Source organism: Neolamprologus multifasciatus, chromosome 23 (genome assembly GCF_963576455.1).
Source record: "Neolamprologus multifasciatus chromosome 23, fNeoMul1.2, whole genome shotgun sequence".
NCBI classification, from domain to species: domain Eukaryota; kingdom Metazoa; phylum Chordata; class Actinopteri; order Cichliformes; family Cichlidae; genus Neolamprologus; species Neolamprologus multifasciatus.
In genome coordinates, this window is record NC_140460.1 from 5,308,693 (window position 1) to 5,327,327 (window position 18,635).

At 40.6% G+C, this 18,635-nt stretch overlaps 1 protein-coding gene across 1 annotated transcript in view; it reads right to left on the reverse strand.

Moving 5' to 3' along the window:
• hcn2b (hyperpolarization activated cyclic nucleotide-gated potassium channel 2b) overlaps nucleotides 1-18,635 on the reverse strand; it is a 69,414-nt gene that overhangs the window by 46,429 nt on the left and 4,350 nt on the right. Inside the window, exons 2-3 of the mRNA XM_085150209.1 lie at nucleotides 17,834-18,257; nucleotides 10,344-10,505 (exon numbers count right to left, since the gene is read on the reverse strand). Of these exons, the coding sequence (XP_085006335.1) occupies nucleotides 10,344-10,505; nucleotides 17,834-18,257 (586 nt within the window). The remainder of the gene's footprint in view (nucleotides 1-10,343; nucleotides 10,506-17,833; nucleotides 18,258-18,635) is intronic.

The window sequence follows — 18,635 nt, forward strand, 5'->3', positions numbered from 1 at the left end:
GTTAACGTTAAGTCATCAAATGGAATTTACACGTGGCATGTCTATTGGTGCCAGACAGGCAATACCAGAAGTATTTCAGAAAGGGCTGATTTACTGGTATTTTCAATCATAACCAACAATAAGGTTTATACAGAATCATCTGAAACAAATGAGTTATGCAGTGAGCAGTGGGTCGCTGAACAAAAACCCTTATTTATGTCATAGGACAGAGGAGAACAGCCACATTACAGGAAGGTAAGTGTAACTTAAATTATCACTCATTATATGTCAAACCTTGAAGCAGAGAGGCTAATGCAGCAGAAGACCGCACCAGGTGCCACTCGAGACTACAACTGACTCTGAGTTTGCAGTGACATTAGAATGGTATATGTAAACAACACAAGTGAAGGCCACGTTGGCTAAAGATAGGAGAGGGAAGTGGAGGAACAGAAGAAGAAGAAGTATGGGGGTGGGGAAAAAGTCAGGGATGAACGAATCAGACATGCAGTGTCTCCGACTGCTGCATTTGTAACGACAGACAACACCTGAAAGACAAAACAGAGGGAGGTAAACAAACAAATACACAGTTTTGCTGTGTGTAAACTGATGATCTTGAAATCTGCAGTTGTTTAAAAATGGCTCATCCACCTTCTGGAATGATCTCTCCAAAGCCCCGACCTCAACCCTAATGAAAACTTGTGGATTATCCTTAAAACCCGGATCAGTGCCAGGAAACCGACCGGCCAATTCAGTCAAGAGGGGTGCTCAAATATCCAACTAGATTTATGCCAGAACTTGTTGATGGCTACCAAAACTGTCTGACTTGTCCACCAGATTCTTTTTTTTTTTTAGTCATTAAAGATGAATGCTGTTCAATTATTCCATCCTGGAAAGAGAACACTTCAAAGAAATCGTTAAGAGCCCAAACATTACCCTGACATTCATGCCCATCATGAGTGGATGTAAACTCCTGATCACAAATCTATGAAAGTTAAACGTATGCCTGAGGTTTTGGCTCACAGGTAGGGCTGCCACGATTAGTCAACTAGTCACGATTACGTCAACTATCAGAATCGTCAACGACTGATTTAATAGTCGACGCGTCGTTTGAAGCTTTGTAAGATCACAAAAGACGCAGGAATAAGTAGTAGGATTTAAGAGTGTAATAACGGACTGAAACAGAAGATGGCAGCACTGCATGTACAAGGATGCCAGCTGCCGCTAAACCCCGAAGAAGAAGAAGAAGCTGTGTCCCAGAATTCATAGCGCAGCCCAGCTCAGTTTCCAACAATGGCGGCAGCTAGTTAGTTTTAATGTTACTCTTATTATTCTTTCTGGGTCACAAAATAAACGTTTAACATATTTTCAGGCGAGAATGTAGCTGTGTAAACCTCAAATATCTGCTCAGTTTATCAAGACACCACATATTTTCAAAAGAGCTCCGACGTTTTCGGAGACGTCTGTTACCCACTAGCTCGATAGCTAGCCGGGGGCTAGGCTTACTAGAGCCAATGAGAACACCGGACTCCCGGCTAATCGTTTTCAAACCCACCGCCGTCTTTCGCTACTCAGGTTAAACATATATAAGTTACTTAGATAACTTAAAAATGTTATTGTTTGGCTTTTTGTAGTATTTTATTTGTTCCTGAGTAAATCGGTTTGGTTGAGATTAAAGTTATAGTTTTTACACAGCTGAATAAACGTCAAGCAGACAACTGATTACCAGAAGTGTGAGATGCTCGAGAATATACTCTGGTGTCCTGTTATATTTTAGATAGCAAGGAGTTTATTAAACTTCACCGAAACAATCTGCAAATAAACTCTCATCTCGTCTTTATTTTTAGTTAGCACATACCTTAAACACTTAAAGCTGTAAGCTAATGATAGTTATATAAGAGCAGATGCATGCTGGTGCAATAAGCTGTACGCTGTACGTCCAATCGTTTGTGGCAGACCTACTCACAGGGTTTACTCGTACATATGCTGACACGTGACAATCCTCCTAGGTAACAGTGAAAACAGAAAATTAGGAGAAGCATCGTGGGTCCTCTAAACACACAGCAAAACTCATTCTGAGGCATATGATGCTTTAGAGATAAAGGTGGCATTTCGTGATGCGTGCTATTTTGCAGTCTTGAGAACAAAGAAAGTGAAAAATCACGGCATCCTCAGTGTTGAACTGTTCGCTCGCATGTGACCGCATGACCAAGAAAACCCTCCGAGACGAGAGCAACACACACTGACCGGCTGCAACCAGTTAGCACGTGTTCAAGTTTGTGATAACAAGTGATTAAAACTGACACAGTGCACAGCTGTCTGTTACTATTGAAAATTACAACCTTCATAATAACACAATAAACTAATTCTACAGAGATACCACCCTATGTGAGGGTGGGGGGTGAGATGGGTCGGACGAATTAAATTAGCGCTTGTGTTCATTTTATTCGCTATCAGTCTTCACTGAGCAACGCCGATGATCGCTAATTGTACATAATACATTTAGAGAAGAGCACAAAGGGAGTATGGGACATCTATGATGCACGATGGCGTAATTATAGAATAGTGGGTGCACGTGCATGCTGGCACACCCGGCTGGGTGTACGAGGTGTTTAGCTCACAGCAACTATTCAGCTGTATGAGCGCTGAACATCTCTTAAACACACTGCAGTCCCTCTCTCTGAAAGTCTACAAGTGACAGAGGGAGTTTGGTTTGCTTCAAAGAGCCTACATTTACAACTTTAATATGTAAAGTTCCATGAAAGTGCTTGTTAGCAATGTAAAGATTCATTATTTAGAAGCAGTGGGTCCATGTTTGTATTTATTATTCAAATGCAAACGAGTCCAGAAAGTTGCAAGATGTTTTGGTGTCTGCTTGAATTACGTAACAGTATTAATTAAGAACGCTGACTGTAACAGCACAGCGTAATGTGTTTGATTAGAGCGTTCATGCATAAACCTACTGGAGCTTCAGCGTGTCAGAGATAAATGATGGACTAACGAGGAAGACGCCAGATCAGATGAACGCTAAATCACAGGTTTTAATTTCTAATTTAATTTAATTTCTTTCCTTAATTAAACTACAAGCTTTTCATTCAGCATCAGGTGTGGGGCAAATCACCTAAGGGTGAACCAAATGCAGTATTTTTTTTTATTTTCTGTTGGGAAATTTCTGTTATTTGCTTCACTTACATGCTGTGATTTTATTTTAATATTCAGAGATTTTCCATGATTAAAGCCTGACGTTTTGTTTCCGGGGGAAAAATGCAGCTATTCCACAAAATTAAACTGGCGTCACCAATTTTGTTGTGTAAAAATGTAAAAAGCTGATGGACAAGCACAGCAAATGTGATTCAATATCTTTAATGTTTTTAAAATCCATATGAACATTCTTGAAATATTTCAGTGTAAACCAAACTGGTGGGACTGACATCCCCCAAAGCCATACTAGCCATCTACTAGTACGGCTACAATTTATAGGAAGAGCCCATTAAAGGAACACTTGTGATGTATGTGTCAATAATTCAGATTTTATGTTTCAGTCTGGTTTATTGAAGTCATACTCCTGTGTATTGTTTAATTGACTTTGTTGAATGTGAAATGAATGCCTGTAAATTATATGTCCAACTGAAATGATCTGTAAGAAGAATTTGCCTCTGAGGATCAAAGCTTCCTGCTCAAAAAGCTCTTATTATTGGATTTTGGGTTTATTAGCCTTTAAGTGGAATTTCTCCTTTGACAAATATGTGGAAGGAGAGATGCAGAATCATATTCACAATGAAAAACCCTCCACACAGATAAAAATGATCCATTTACTTGCTGGCTATGCAAGCAATATTTAATCTCTTCTCTTTAGCTCTCTCTCTCTACATATATATATATATATATATATATATATATATATATACACATACATATATATATATATATATATTAGGGGTGCAACGATACTCGTATCGATATTGAACCGTTCGATACAGTGCTTTCGGTTCGGTACGCATGTGTATCGAACAATACAAAATTTTGTATTTATTTTATCAACTTTTCTTCTGACGATGCTGTCTGTGTTGAGCGCTCAGTGGATCTGCGCTCGACTACTCCACCTAGGCTGCACTGTCGAGCGCAGATCCACTGAGCACAGCGCAAGCTAGCAAGACAGAAGCTAAGCTCGTTGCAACATGGCAAATTGAACCTCCCCCACCTTAATTCAGATCTGGCGTTTGGAACTATTTTGGTTTTCATGTGACGTATGACCCTGAAGGTAAGCGTGTCATGGACTAAAGTAAAACAGTATGTTGGATGTGCACAGCAATGCTCAATTACATTGGTGGGAACTACTGCGTTAGCGCAGTTTGCTCGTTAACGTGTTGACGCTGTCCAGCCCCACGCACGGAGCAATCCGCGGTAGCTCATTAACGGAGATTTGCAGTGTTGTGGCGTTAACGTCATTTCAGATTAACGCTGACAGCACTAGTGGGAACACAACGAATATGACTGCACATTTACACCGACATCATCCTAGTGCAAAGACAAGTGGAAGCAGACAAAAACAACAAGCATGCATGCTACAAACTTTACCATTACGAGTCATTTAGACAGCCGTTAGCACATGATTCTCCTTATGGGGACCTGATATGTTTAATATGCTGCTGAGAATATAGCCCAGAAGAAGCGTATAGTATAGCTTTTATTTTGGAAAGAGCCATTTCTCTGTAATAAACTCTCTTTTCCAAAGATGAGTGATTCCTCAATCAGATTTATTATTTTATTACTTTGTTGTTTCAGCAACATTAAATTTAAAAGCTGTACGTTTGAGTTAAAATATATATTTATAATTTTAATAAATGACAAATTAAAAAGGCATGAACATTTTTTTTGTATCGAAAAAATATCGAACCGTGACACCAAAGTATCGAACCGAACCGTGAATTTTGTGTATCGTTGCACCCCTAATATATATATATATATATATATATATATAAAACTGATATAATGTTTGTATTGTATGTGGACGGGAGAAGATCACAGCTGCCATCTATTCGCATTCAGCAAAACTGAAAAAACTAGCCATGCAAGTCTAAGTTTTCTGAGGTTACAAATTACAGGTGGACTACAGTGATTGATAGTACTTTAAGTTCACACGGAGTCTTTGCTGAAAAGAAAATAAGGGTTCAGTCAGACCATCGGGTCCTCTAACAAACCCCACCTGCGTGGGCTGTATCATTTGGAGGATCCGGTCTCTAAAGTGAGACACAGCTGTAGTATTCACAACTGCTGTTTGTGTGCAACCATGTGCATCCAGAGATTCTGTCTAGTTAATGATGCAAGCTGTGGCCATATGAGTCAAGCCCAAAAGCATCTATTCTGTTCTCGACCAAGTACACGTTTCAAGTTCGTTTGTCTAAACACTGACAATAAAAAGCAGAGGAAGAACAATTCTGCAGGGCTTCGAGACATTTTTAAGAGACATTTGCTTTGCTGTTTTGTTTTTTAGCCATGGTAGCAACACAAGTCTGTGGTTAGTCACTCTAACAAATGGGTTGGGCCACAGTAGTCTTCCCCACCCCGCAAAAGGAACTACATTCTCAAACCTATGAGATTTCTTAGTTAACTCAGCTCTCAGTCTCTGACATGCATTGTACAATATGATGTTATAGGAGGCATATTCTACTTATTTATACTGATCTTAAAAACTGAGCTGAATTAAAGGAGCAATCAGTCTCGTTTTGGTGTGCAATTTTCTTATATTCATCTCTCTTTTTGCAGATAGGTTTCCAGAAAAATATAAGTATTCCAACAATTGCTCATCCTAAGCATATTTCAAAAGCTTTTCCTCCCACGTTTAGATTTCTAACCAACTATGGGATACACTTCAGGTTACACTGAAGTTTGCCTTCATTATAAAGTAAAGCAGCAAAGAGCATTCACTGCTTTTTACTACATGTACTTTTCTTTTTTTTTTTCAACCCCACTTTTCTTCATAAAATGGGGTTGGTTTCACCGGGGCAACTTGGCCCACAAAGTCTGCAGCTCCAACCAGCCTGTGAGGCTGTTTTCCTTTTCTATGTTTTTTTTAGCTAGCTACAACATAATTTGACCTTGCAAGAATTTTTAATCCTCTTCAACAAAAATACATGTCTGTGGGCTGCAACAGTCACTCTGACTTAAAAAATGCATTTAATTAGCTAAACTTTGTCAATTGGTTTCTTAAAGTCTCTCTGCTGTATTGCCTGCTCTAAATAGAATAGAATAGAATAGAATTCAACTTTATTGTCATTGCACATGCACAGGTACAGGGCAACGAAATGCAGTTTGCATCCACCCAGAAGTGCTTTAGCCATGATATAGATATATTACAATATATATTAGCAATAATATAGATATGTAAGTATATTACAGAAATGGGAAATAGCACCACCCACTTTAACTTTTCTTTAAAAATCTGTACCAAATTAGCACTGAGAGTGGCTGTCAGGTCATACACAGCAGTTATTATTCACACACATGTGCAGCATTTCCACACACAGACCTCACACAGTAACTGTCCATTATTTTTATATGCACTGACAGGTCTGTTTGCCGGTTCGGTCACTTCAGAATGAATGGAGGGCCTCGTTATCAACTTGAAGTGCATGAATGTTTCTTGAAGTGCATCTCTGTGTGCCTCAATACAATGCATAAATAGGTTCTCACAAATTGGTGTTCTGTTGCAGTTACAGCAGCTCTTCTGCTCCTCCACTTATAAAGAAACGCAGTTCATTTTTGATGCAGAGAAAGAAGTCGAGAGGAAACGAGCGTCTTTATTCTAATGCCATTGATATAACAGCCAATCAGGCCGAGGGAGATGGGACAAAACCACCTGTCATCTTTCACATAACAGAGAGTCACTTACATAACAGACCACGATCATCCGGTCTCTTGATCACTCTGCAGCAGGAGCCTGATTGTCGACTTACAATAAACACCACTGTCTGCTGCGAGAGTATCTTTTCCCTTATTGAGTGTTAAGAAGCAGAGATGAATACACTGCAGAAACAAAAACAGTCTGAAGGAGGATATTTTGACTATCACTTAGTTATACTGTACTATATATCACATGCACACAAATCTCAGCCAAACACAACACATCTATATAAAGGGACATGCATAAAAATGCATATAAGAATAGCTACTGAAGAAACGAGTCCCGTGTTTTACTCAGGAATGGCTTTCTCGCCCTATTTCCATAACCCTAAGTGCATGCATGACGCAGAGAGCAAAACAGGGTGGAGTCCAATAAATGTCCAGTGCAGGCAGGCAGCCTGTCAACCCGAGGAGGCACGAGGATCATTTAACGCTGCATCTCTCTCTCAAAGCAGCTCTGAAGAAGATGTGACCTTGATTACCCTGAAATGGCAGTGACAGGGCACACCAGGCAGCCACACCCAGATGTGTGCTCGCTGGCATTATGGCAGCGAGCTTGGAAAAAGGCACAAGCCCTAAACAACGCACGTCACTCTGGAAAACTGAATGTATAAGGAAGGAGATATCAGGGAAAGAAGAAGTGGGGCATGAAGGATAAAAGAGTCACTGAAAAAGCAACATATAAAGCAATTTTCCATACGTACAAATCCATACGTTCAAGAAAGAGAGATAATAGATGAAACTAGAAAGCAAGGGATGGAGTGACAGAGAAGTAACACCAATCTCCCCTAGGGTCAATTGGTGTGAGATCCATCTGTTCCTAGAGATTACACACGCTCATAACAGAACACACCTATTCATGTAAACACGTACACCATAGCATCATAGTACACGGTGTATTTCAGGGAACTGAATGCCAAAAATCTCTGTGCCAAAATTAGAAGGTTTCCTCCCAGAATATCAAGCATTTCTCAGCTGCAGCAGAGTCAGCCAGCGCCTGACAAAAGCATAAAGAAGGAATTATCCGGTATGCTGAACTTCCTTAGGAGAAGGAGCAAAAGATGTAATGTTCCCCATAAAAAATGGCTTCAAGACAGTTACAGTTATGTGGAGAAATAAGCATCCGGCAGCCAACCAATGACGTCTTTTAGCTCTGTCAGATAATTCGATGGTTTCTAGGACTGTTGATATTGCTGTCAATTAACACATTCGATTAAGACTATTTTTTTCTGTTTTCTTCCTGTAGTCAGCCCCTGCAATGCAAACTGTCCTCTATAACTCAATCTATTTACACCCATTAGAGCAGATCTCTTCCTCCTGCGCTTGCATGCAATCTGCTTCACCAGTTTACTTACAGCTGCTCACAAACCAATCATCACCTCTCTGTTAACAACATTGCACGCACACTGTACAAATTGCAGAGTCACAGCCGTTCATTAAGCTTATCATCTCAGCTGCCGTATCCAAAATATCCCTTGAGTACTTCATACTAAATATTTAAACCAATTCTAATGTTTCTCTCTTTTTTGTGGGACAAACAGGATTGACATTGACACTAATGCTTCCTTGAAAGCACCACAATTCTTCTTCTGTTTGCCAACAAACATACTGTATGTGTGAACGTGAATATATGTGTGAAATACAGTTTTATGATAAAAGGTATTTGTATCCTCTGACTTGTCTGTGCCTCCGGCCACTGCCACTCACCACCTTCCAATCTGTTATCTCCAAAGCAGAATGACATGTGAGATTGGATAAAGGGATTAAGTTCAAAATGATAAAAACCCAGACAGTATTTTTGGGTGTTTCTCCTCTTTGTCTACACTTGTGATTAATCGTGCAATTTACATAAAATAGAGACATACAGAGGCTGTTCTTTAGTCAATGTTATAAGGTTTTGTTTTATAGCTTAGACAATAAGTACTTTCCAAAATGAACTTGAACTTTAATAATTACTTTTCATTAATTATCCAGCTGGATTAGGAGATAGTGTGTTTCAATACTAGCTATCAATTCCTTTTTAAATTTATGTATGCATTCATTTTATTTATTTATTTTTTTCTCATGCATGCCAGCAGTAATTTTAGTGAAAACCTCTCCTAATGGTCTGTCTTCCAACAGACAGCTAGAAGCCACCTGCCACCCAGAAGGAGGACAGGACATTTGACAGGAGAAAGAAAGAAGAGCACGCCTAAATTACTGCATGAGCTGCTATATGAACTGAGTGACAGCAGCATGTTTTCTTTCATCCACCTCCTACTTGCCGTGCACTGGCGTGTCTCCTGGGTTTGACTAGTGGGGGGTTAATTGAAGCTGAACAAAAGCTCCCAACTCCAATCTGAATAAATAGGCTGTGTCACCACCAGAGATGGGGAGTAATGCGTTACTGTAATCCGATTACTTTTTTCAAGCAACGAGTAAAGTAAGGGATTACTATTGCAAAAACGGTAATTAGATTACTGTTACTTTCACGTAGGAACGTTGCGTTACTGCGTTACTAAAACCGTGATTTTTTTTTTTGCAAGAATGTCTCATGACAGTGACGTAAGCAAGTGCTACATTCGTGACAACAGCTGTGTGCAGATCAACAATGGATAATATATCGAGTGCGGAGAGAGTATGAGCGTGCAGCGTTTAAAGCGTGGAAGTACTGACCTTACTTTGAGTTTGATTCCATAAAAAGTGACAAAAACATTAGCATCTGTTGTGCGTGGGAAGAAAACTTCTTTTTACAGCGAAAAAACCCCCCTAAACTTCCAAGCAAGCACTGAGTGCACTATGACGTAATGGGAAACTCACAGAGAAACTTCCGTATCCTTCCACTGACCGCTGCGGCACACCTGCACCAGGGTAAACCTCCGCCTACCCTACTCCTGCTTTACAGGTAAAAATAGAGCAAAAGGACCGCTAGTCTTTGACTTTATTTATTTTCTGCTGTGTTTTACTTGCATCTATTTGAAAAAGTGCGTGTAAACACACACACACAAAAAATGTGGAATGTGCAGAAAATAGGTTTAAATATTAAACAAATTTCTTCCAGTCAGAGAATGTTGCATATAATTAAATTTTTGCTTGATGCATAAAGTTAAAACATTAAAACTAATAAAAGAAGTTTTAAAAAGGGACTTTTCCATTTGATTACATTTTGTATGATGGATTATGTAGAAAAAGTAGAATTGGGCTGAAAGATCTATCGATTTATCACCTATTCAGGTTGTAAATCGTTTTTTTAAAAAGTAACTAAGTAACTAAGTAATTAATTACTTTTGAAAATAAGTAATCAGTAAAGTAACGGGATAACTTTTTGGGGAAGTAATCAGTAATTAGTTACTGATAACTTTTTTCAAGTAACTTGACCAACACTGGTCACCACGCTAGTTGTGCAGTGACCACTTTTCCTGTGATTGTCTAACTTCCGATCGCACTGAACACAAAAACATACACACAGAGCATTTTTTTCTTACCACCATCTTGTTGAGGGAGACCCAGCAGTCAGATGGAAAGTCCTGCAGCATGGGAACAAGAAACTGGAGACAGCCATCCCAGTGGCACAGCAGTAGCATCATACCAATCAGGTTGAATATTCGCACCACGGCACTGGCTAGGTCATAGGTCATGTGGAAGATCTGTCAGGAGGAGGAGAGATGGGACGTGAGGGTTACAGATTTGGAGAGGAGGCCAGAATGAAGCCAGAACTGATGTGTGAGCAGAATGAAAAGTTGGTGTTTATAGCGATTGAGCGAGAGTTGAAAACAATGGTAAACACTACTCTATCGGCTCTCACAAACAGCACATCCAGCATGTTATCATTCTGCTGATAGCACTGACAACAGTGATGCAGTGGGGACTATATAAAATAGCTTTAACTTGTGCACAATTTGCACAGTTGCAAATCCTGATTAACTCTGTAGGACAATTGTTATATTATATTTTTTAAGGAAACAAATCATACTCTTGCAAATTTAGCAGATTCATTCTGGGCATGTGGTACAGCTTAACAAGCTGCAAAATTTCCAGAAATGAGGAAAACATAGTTTTCATATGCAGTTTTTTTGTTGAGGCTGGCAAATTAATATTCACATTTAGCCATGTTTTAAATGCTAGTTATGTGCTAACCTCAGAGGTTTACCTGAACACAGTAATGTGAGAGCAGTGGGAGTGAATTATTATAGTAAAATATAGCACTTCTGAAGCTGTGATGGAGAAGAGGTGACTGACCAAACTGCTCTCCATCACAGACAATCCTGCCCACTATGAGCAACACTTACTGGGCAGGTAGCAAAGCAACTTCTCTAACAAACTGATTGAGCTCTGCTGCCACAAGGAAGGATTCAATTCAATTCAATTCAATTTTATTTATATAGCGCCAAATCACAACAAAAGTCGCCTCAAGGTGCTTCATAGATACAGAGAAAAACCCAACAATCATATGACCCCCTATGAGCAAGCACTTTGGCGACAGTGGGAAGGAAAAACTCCCTTTTAACAGGAAGAAACCTCCGGCAGAACCAGGCTCAGGGAGGGGCGGCCATCTGCTGCGACCGGTTGGGGTGAGAGAAGGAAGACAGGATAAAAGACATGCTGTGGAAGAGAGACAGAGGTTAATAACAGATATGATTCAACACAGAGAGGTCTGTTAATACATAGAGAGCGAGAAAGGTGACTGGAAAGGAAAAACTCAATGCATCATGGGAATCCCCGGCAGCCTACATCTATTGCAGCATAACTAAGGGAGGATTCAGGGTCACCTGGTCCAGCCCTAACTATATGCTTTAGCAAAAAGGAAAGTTTTAAGCCTAATCTTAAAAGTAGAGATAGTGTCGGTCTCCCGAATCCAAACTGGAAGCTGGTTCCACAGAAGAGGGGCCTGAAAACTGAAGGCTCTCCCTCCCATTCTACTTTTAAATACTCTAGGAACAACAAGTAGGCCTGCAGAGCGGGAGCGAAGTGCTCTAATAGGGTGATATGGTACTACAAGGTCATTAAGATAAGATGGGGCCTGATTATTTAAGACCTTGTATGTGAGGAGCAGGATTTTGAATTCAATTCTGGATTTAACAGGAAGCCAATGAAGGGAAGCCAAAACAGGAGAAATATGCTCTCTCTTTCTAGTCCCTGTCAGGACTCTTGCTGCAGCATTTTGGATTAGCTCAGTGGTTCCCAAACTTTTTTTGCTGGGCCCCCCTTGTTTTACAAGAAAAATGTTCGCGCCCCCCCTGGCGCTCGCGCGCGCACGCAAGAACACATCCTCCAACCACACACACCCATATTTTGCTCCATTGCGGTTTATTTCACACCTCAAACATTTAGTAAACAATTAAGCAAATACAAGTAATCTGCAATAAATTACAGGTAGTAAGAAAATAAACTAATAAAGTCTTTTACGCTATGTCCACACCTACACGGGTATTTTTGAAAACGCAGCTGTTTCGTCCACACATAAACGGCGTTTTGAATCACCGAGAATGGAGATTTTTTAAAACTCCTTTTTTGCGTTTACGTGTGGACGAGGAATACAGAGTTCGTCATGCAACGTCAAAGGTATGTGCCTTTTTTCACGTCACGCTGTGCGCCACGTTATTGTTTACATGAGATGAATTGCAGAATGGCAGATAGAGACGAAATACTGTTAATCTGACTATCTGCAGGTTTACATGCTTACATACACAAGCAGTTACTGTCCCTCCATTTAGAAAGGCAGAGGCGTCACGGTGTAATTATTTTACATGTAGTTGTTTTTTTTTTTCCTGTGTAATAATATTCAACATTGCTATCAATACATTTTTCAAAAAATCCCTCTGCAAAATGGGTTCAAAAACATAAACAACTGTTGGATGCTGTTTGTCCGTGATTTGAACCGGGGGAACAAATTGTGGCAGGATCAGCCTGATATTATTTGTATCCCACTGTAACTCTAATGTATAAAGAGCTAACATCTCCAAAATGTCAGGAGTAGTCATTACAACAAGTGTTTGAACTACAAATCAAGAATGTGGGATACTGTTTGTCCGTGATTTAAACAGCCCAGCGCTGCTCCCGACGAAGGGAAAACCAATCCTGCAGGGAGACCTACCTCGGCACTTGTGCAGGTAAAACCAAAGGGAAGAAGTTCTTCACCATATTTTCTAGTCTTTGGCTTAGAATGAAGTTGGTTTGGAAACATATTCAGCGATGCTTCATCTCCTGCTTTGCGTTTGTGTGGGCGCCCCGTGCTAGCAGTGTCCAAGCGTTGTTTTCTTTTTTTTTTTCCCTTTTCATGCCGCGCCCCCCCTGCAATGGCTCTGCGCCCCCCCTAGGGGGCGGGCCCCACACTTTGGGAACGTCTGGATTAGCTGAAGGCTTTTCAGTGAGTTTTTTGGACATCCTGATAATAATGAATTGCAGTAGTCCAGCCTGGAAGTAATAAATGCATGAACTAGTTTTTCACTCTGAGACAGGATATTTCTAATTTTAGAGATGTTGCGCAAATGGAAGAACGCAGTCTTACATATTTGTTTAATATGAGCGTTGAAGGACATATCCTGGTCATAAATAACTCCAAGGTTCCTCACAGTGTTACTGGAGGCCAAGGTAATGCCATCCAGAGTAAGAATCTGGTTAGATACCATATTTCTAAGCTTTTCAGTGCCGAGTACAATGACCTCAGTTTTATCTGAGTTAAGAAGCAGAAAGTTAGTGGCCATCCAAGTCTTTATGTCTTTAAGACATTCCTGCAGTTTAACTAGTTGGTGTGTGTTATCTGGCTTTATGGACAGATAGAGCTGGGTGTCATCTGCATAGCAGTGAAAATGTATGCTATGTCTTCTAATGATGCTGCCTAGGGGAAGCATGTATAATGTAAACAGAATTGGTCCTAGCACTGAACCCTGTGGAACTCCATAATTAACCTCAGTGTGTGAAGAGGACTCTCCATTTACATGCACAAATTGGAGTCTATTAGATAGATATGATACAAACCACTGCAGTGCAATACCTGTAATACCTACAGCATGTTCTAATCGCTCTAATAGGATATTATGGTCAACAGTATCGAATGCTGCACTAAGGTCAAGAAGGACAAGCACAGAGATGAGTCCACTGTCAGAGGATACAGGCAATCTTTCATACCACATGCTATCTATCACACAATATTTCTGTCTGGCAGGGAATCGTTCGCCAGATATTTGTATTGTTATTAATATTATTAACATTATATTTATAAATTTTCTGTTGATAAGTTGGTTGACAATGAAACATCTCTGTTATTAAACATCTCTCACTCTCTCCCTCCATGGCATGCAGCTCAAAGTCTCATTAAGCTGCCCGTGTTCTTGCAATGGAGAGGTTGCTACAATATCCACAAACTGAAAGGAAGTTTGGAGAAAGTTTTTTTTGTGAGTTTCACACTCATACTGGAACCTTTCACACCAGAGGTTGTTATTCATCTCTTGCTAATATACAAATATCTATTAGGGCAGCTTTAGGTAACATGACGACCTGTGAGGAAGAACTTTAGGATTTGATATCTCAGTTTATTTATAGGTAACTTGTCTGTTAACAACTAAATTTATTGTTATATAAAATTTGAACAATTTAATGAACTATGATAACAGATGGTATAACTTTGACCAGTTTTTTAGTAACTTATAAACAGCAAAAAATGTGCTTCGCATTCCCAGGCTGAGGTTTTCCATTATAACCAGGTGTGAGACCACAGGGCATGCAATGTGCATTCATGATAAAACCTCATTAGATGCTGATGAAGCTTTGATCAGCAGCCCGGGCCGGGCTCTCGCTGCTGTTTCTTAAGATTGCTCACCCCAGGTAAGAAGGCTAATTTGTGTGGAGCTGGTGATGTGGTCACAGCCTCGTAAACACCACTCACTATGGCTTGGCTGGCTATCTCCCAGGCCGAATTATCGTGGTTCATGTTTGTCTTTGTGTGTGTTTGTGTATGGGTAGGTTTACAAGTATGTGGGGATTAGATCTTGAGAAATTCATCTTAAATATGAACTAGGCCTTTGTGTGTGCGTGTGATGGCATGAAGGAGCAGCCTCTGTTTAGAATTTACAGTTTGGGAGCAGCAGGGTCAGAGCATGCTGTCACACATCTCTACACCTCAGAGGCCCTGCTGTCCTAAACATACAAGTCACATGAATGTGAAAAACTGACACATGTTATACCCCAGTTGTTAATGTGCATGATCCTAGTTTAAATAGCTCTTGGACTTTTCATATGATTTGTGTTTGGATGGATAATGGCAATTGTATCAAAGTTTATTTAAATTCCTCCTAAATGTAATTTATAAAATGTGCAAAACATTTTCCTCAGAAATATGTAGCATTTCAGCTGTATGCTGCACATCACATTTTCCTTATCCAGTTCTAAAATGTCATCAGCACCTGGTTGTTTCAATCTTTTGATATATATTCATTTTTTCTTCTTTACAGTAATTTCGTTTTGATCCCTTCCCCATGCCTGCTTTGGGTCCATATGTAATTAAATCAAAATCAACAAAAGAAACTACTTTCTTTGCACATTTTGTGTATATCCTGTAATGGCTAATGGCCTTGGGTCATTTAGAAGACGCAGAAAGGAAAACATGCTGTGAGGCCCTGCCCTGCGATTAGAAAGCGTTCCCATTATGATTAATGAGCTAGGACTAATGTTTCCCCCAACACCAGAACAGCACCTGGCCATGTGCCACTGTCACGCCACAATCTGGGTCAAAGCATAGTACTGTGACAACAAGTCACAGCCTGAAAAACACAGATAAACTATTTGCTGCTTCTTTCTGTCAGACTGCTAACATGCCTTTAGAGTAAAACTAGTGCGTATGACGGATATGAACCTTTTTATCCTTCCATCCCCGACGCTTGTGCATTTGCTCTTGTCCATTCCCCATCATTGTCGAGCTCATGAAAAAGGCATCAACGCAACCTTCCTGCTTCAGCAAATTGCTTTTCCCTGCTTCTGTATCACCAACATAGATGCATAAGCGATTTATTCTGAGATCATTCCAAATAAATTGTTTTTTAGCACGACTGTTACCCAGTGCTCACCTCACCTCTGTACTGGCCTTCAATAGATCTATATGGTGAAATCATCACAATACTAAGACAAGCTTTTAGGAAACAGTGCTGCAGCGAGCGGACTTAAGCTGAGCCAAGCTGAGCTGGGCAGAAGAGGCAAACAGTTCCCCCCGTTTGGATCAGGCAGAGCAGAGCAGAGCTCAGCTGAACTAAGAGGATCAGGGCAGGGCCAAGTTGAAGCAAAGGAGCACTCGCGGGTGTGTGTTTCTGTGTGTGTGTGTACGCGTCTGTGTTTGAATGAGTAATTAGGGTTTTCATTAAACCCAAATTACCACTGTGTAATCAGAGGAGCGGTGGTTATTTTCAGAGCGAGGGGACACTTCTGATTGGAAGATGCTTGTTTAGGCCAAATAAGGAAGCACAAAGAAGCACACACACAGTCCAAGCTGTGGAATGCTGTGTTTATGTAAAATGGGGCCATATGATGGATGATGATGCACTTTTATCTAGAACATTATTTCCTGATGCAATTAGAGATGCAAGTGTGTTTGCATTAGCAGGTCTTTCAGCATGTGGTTGCAGCTGTTTGATGACTTAATTGGTTGAAATGCTGCAACAAAACATTTTTTACTATGTGGAAAGTTTTTCTCTTTCATACAGTTTTAAATGCATCAACAATGTGATGATCAAGTAAGATGACCTATAATCCACTCATCTTGGCTTGCTGCTGTAGAAAACTCTACACCTAATTTTTCGTGCCTTCTCCTGTGATACTAGAAGGACTTTTACTGACAGAACAAGCCACTGCACTGGAAACTGCTGCACAATTCTTAATTAGAGCCCAGTTAGATTCGTTTCTCATTATTAATGAGCACATTTGAAAGTGGAGGGGTAATAGTAAGCAGATCATCTGGTCATAATTGACTAACTTCTGCATTACAGCAATAATCAATGCAGCTGTGGTGTCTGTCAGGTGTAGCAAACGTGATGCTAATGAGGGGTTTTTTTACACATTAAAGCTATGCAGTAGTAGTAGTTCATTTAAAAAACATACATAATTGTATGGGTAGGGTGAGAAGTTCGGCCATCCGGGAGGGGCTCAGAGTAGAGCCGCTGCTGCTCCACATCGAAAGGAGCCAGCTGAGGTGGTTCGGGCATCTGACAAGGATGCCTCCTGGGTGAGGTGTTCCGGGCATGTCCCACCGGGAGGAGGCCCCGGGGCAGGCTCCAGGACACGCTGGAGAGATTATATCTCTCGGCTGGCCTGGGAACGCCTTGGTGTTCCCCCGGATAAGCTGGAGGAGGTGGCTGGGGAGAGGGAGGTCTGGGCCTCTCTGCTTAGGCTGCTGCCCCCGCGACCCGGCCTCGGATAAAGCGGATGAAGATGGATGGATGGATGGACATAATTGTATGAACAAGTTAAAAACTTAATATTTTCTTTTGATGCTTTTGGGAAAAAAGTCTTCCTCTGTAAGATTTCAGTAACAAAAAAAAAGACCTTATACCACAGGGGATGCACATGATGAGAAAATGATATGAAAAACAGACTGACCTACATTATGTTTGAACCAGTAGAAACCCAGGATGTGACACATCACATGCATCAAGTATTTAGTATTGATTAAGGGTTCATTTGAACAGTTTTAAAAAGTAGGTAGGACCAAATGGTAGTCAGCATATGCTTGATCTATTTCAGGATCATGAGATAGTCCTTGTAAAAGTGGATTTCCTGTGAGCGACCCCTTACAAAGTTAGTAAAAATCTAAAATAGAAGTTGTGTGTTTCCTTTCAGTATTATCTGTTTATATAAAAGTGTTACATAAACTGTGCATTAGCACCCCATCTGGTCCCATATACTTACTTTATCCAGTACTTATCCAAGCTAAACTTCAATACTGAGCAAAACTTTCCCGTTCGTATAGAAATGCTGTAACTCAGCATACCTCCTCCCACTGATGGATGTAACGGATGAGTCTAGACAGCCTCAGCAGACGCAGCAGACTGAGGATCTTCGTGAAGCGGACAATGCGGAGTGCCCGTGCAGTTTTGTACACCTCTGAGTCAATCCCCTTCTCCACGATGAGGAAGATATAATCCACAGGTATGGAGGAGATGAAGTCCACCACAAACCAGCTCTTCAGGTACTTCTTCTTGATCTTCTTGGGGTCGAGGATGATCTCGGTGTTGTCCTCGAACACGATACCAGTCCTAAAGTTGAGTACTAGGTCCATGAGGAAGAAGGTGTCAGAGACCACATTGAAGATGATCCAGGGTGTGGTGGTCTCATCTTTAAAGAAGGTGATGCCTACAGGGATGATGATCAGGTTGCCAACCATGAACATTAACATGGTGAAGTCCCAGTAGAACCTGTCAGGACGAAAGAGTTGAAGATGATTAAAGGCGCTTGTTTAATCCCAACACACGCAAACAAAGAGCAGTATAGGGCCATGTGTACAACTCTGCAATCTGATAGAGAAAAAGATGTAATAATAAAGTAATAAAGGAGAAAAATCTGGTGCTATGCATATGAGAAGAGAAACCATATCTAAAATCTGATGTCCAGACATTGACAGTGTTGCTACATGTTATGGATATCACATATCAGGAAAGACGCTGATTCTGCTTGATTTATGACACGGGGTAAGCATATTTCCGGCCCTCTCTGTGCCATGAAGCGATGCACTCTCACAGGCTGAACACACTCAGAAAACTAACCCAATCCAAACTGATACATCTTTCAAATTT